The sequence below is a fragment of the Montipora capricornis genome, chromosome 3, assembly GCF_036669925.1.
Source record: "Montipora capricornis isolate CH-2021 chromosome 3, ASM3666992v2, whole genome shotgun sequence".
Classification (NCBI taxonomy): Eukaryota; Metazoa; Cnidaria; class Anthozoa; order Scleractinia; family Acroporidae; genus Montipora; species Montipora capricornis.
The window spans coordinates 60,119,980-60,122,479 of NC_090885.1; the positions used below are offsets into that span (position 1 = coordinate 60,119,980).

General features: G+C 42.3%; 1 protein-coding gene across 3 annotated transcripts in view; it reads left to right on the forward strand.

The window, feature by feature from the left end:
- Positions 1–2,500, forward strand: part of LOC138043564 (uncharacterized) — a 65,654-nt gene that overhangs the window by 62,737 nt on the left and 417 nt on the right. For all 3 annotated transcript variants that reach the window (XM_068889910.1, XM_068889911.1, XM_068889909.1), the window contains exon 4: positions 1,907–2,500. This exon is cut by the window's right edge and continues 417 nt beyond it. In XM_068889910.1, coding sequence (XP_068746011.1) covers positions 1,907–2,500 — 594 coding nt within the window. The remainder of the gene's footprint in view (positions 1–1,906) is intronic.

Here is a 2,500-nt window from a genome sequence, read left to right on the forward strand (position 1 = left end):
GGACACAGCCCCTAAACCAATAACCTTCTGAGACACGGTCTCACGGTACACAGTACCACGGGAGATAAGTGGTAGAGGGGGGGGGGGGGGTAACCCTTCCCCTAAACCAAACAATAACACTCTGGGACAATAAACATTAACTCTTGCCCCTTAAAAATGGTGATATGCAATAGTTGTAGAAACATTACCACTCCGAAAACCTTGTTAGGTTTTGCCTCAACTTAAGTAAAAGGAAAATGACATTCACAATGAGTGGAGAACTGAAATACAAGCCCTATGGTAACTGAGCAAGGATGTACATGCAATTTAACACATAATGGATTTAACTCTGGATATGCCCATCTCCTTTACCGTTCAGGGCAAATAAAATGGCTCCTCGATAGCTTCGATAAAGCGCTTGATGGCCTTCCTCGTTCAAGTGAATGCCATCCCCGGTAAAAATGTTCCGCGAAGGATTACATAGTCCACGGTGTACCCAGAATTTCGCCCCGGGAATGCTTTTAACCGCTTCCTTCAGTAAGCCATTCAAATGCCAGACCCTTTCGTTGTATCCCGAAAATAACTGGTTTTTCCTGGACAAAACTTGACATAATACAAAACATCGTAGCTGTAACTCTTTTAACAGAAGCTCAACCAGGGCGAGGATCGACCATGCGACCGTGTCCGGGTCCGCGTCCTTGTCACATAAATCGTTCGAGCCGATGTCCATAATTACAACAGTGGGGGCGGTACCCCGAATCGTTTGTAAATCAAACTTGATCAGTTTGTCCACTGTTCTCCCCCCGATTCCGATCGTTTCGACCTTGCACGAGTGATCAACTCCGAACGTGCGTGAATAAAAACCACTGTAGTGGTTACGTTCAATAAATTCGACCATTCTTCGTACGAAGGAATGGCCAACCAACAAAGCACATGGCGAAGATTTGCAAGCCATCAAGTTACCTCAAACGCCCTACTTTGCGGCGATAATTCGCCTCAGAATAACAACAATGTCTATACTTAACTTGTTTGGCGTCCGTTCTTGGATTTTGGATCTACAAACCTCTTTTCCCGTAGTCAAGAAGAAAATATCCTACCAAATCGGCCTGCACGAACACAAATGGCGAACTGCTCGGAGAGCTCGAGTTGTGGAAAAGAGGACAGTAACGTGGCCTCATCTTCTTAAGTATTGGATGATCTAAGTCCCGGATGACCCCTAACCACTTGCTGGGAGACTGGCACTAACAAGCAACATAAAATCATTTATTTCCCTGGTGGGGTGAATAAATTTCCTTTAAAGTGGTACTATGACTTTAAGAAAATCACTTCCTCGTTCTCTTCAGATTTTGAAAGTGTGTTTGCTTAACACCCGCCTGGCAAAATTCTGAGCCTTGATTTTTATCCAAAGGCTGTTTTATTTGAGTGTAAGTTTTGGATTTCACCGTCGCCATTACTCGCGTTCAAAACTGACCGGCTGGACCTCAGAAGGTGGGATCTAGGGAAAAGTGACGTCATTTACTCAATAGCTTAAAATTTCAGCGTGTACAAGCAGTTTATTATATACGCATGCAAAACACGAGTTTAAAAATCTGAAAGCCCGAAACTCCCGTGCTGCATATTAATTTAGTCGGGTACAAACACATTGCATTCTTAAACTAGTGAGTCTTTGACGTCAGATTTTAGAGTTAATAATGGCTGACCATTAAATTGGAAAATTCCAGTTAAAATAAACAAGTGTCTTTTTTAAATTAAGGCTTAGAACTTGTTGGTGTTTTTTTAACATAGTTTTGAAATCCAAAGGAAAAAGAAATAAAGTCCCTCAGCAGGATATAACCCAAGATCAAGGTCATGTTGTAAACAGCAGTTTTTTCCCCCTTACAGTGGTCTTATTAACGTACTCTTCGTGCTATTTATCACCTGCTACTAGGTTGAGGCAATTCACATCCTTTTCGAAAGTCTGGAGGAGCCTGCTTTTATCAAAGCTCTGAGGCTGAGGATGGACTGGAAACTAGTCTTCATTTTCCTCGGTCGGCGCATGCGTTACAAAGACGCTTTTGGATATGCTTCGCACGTCTTGATACGTAAGAACACGATGCTTATGAATGGCGACTGTTACATCGATACGGGATTTGAACATTTGGATGAAACTATTTTAAGCAAGAAAACAATGTATGCATTGACAAGACATGAAACTGCGGAAAACGTAAGACTTTGTGGCGTGACTGATTTTTGCGGCCCGACAGCAAAATACATTGGCTCCCATGATGCCTTTCTTTTTAGGCTCCTTTCCCCACTCTCTCGGGAATTCCTGGATAAGGTGGACTATTTCAATAACATGTGGGGAATTGAGCAAGTTCTAATGTTTAACTTGAGAAAGTATGAGCGGTTCACGATTAAAAATCCCTGTCGAATTTTGCGCATTGTCCACCACCACTGTAGTGGCTTCAGAAGCGACTATGGAACAACAACTATTCAAGGAGTCAGAGTTGATCATTATTTGAAAATTTCAACAGATAATCTA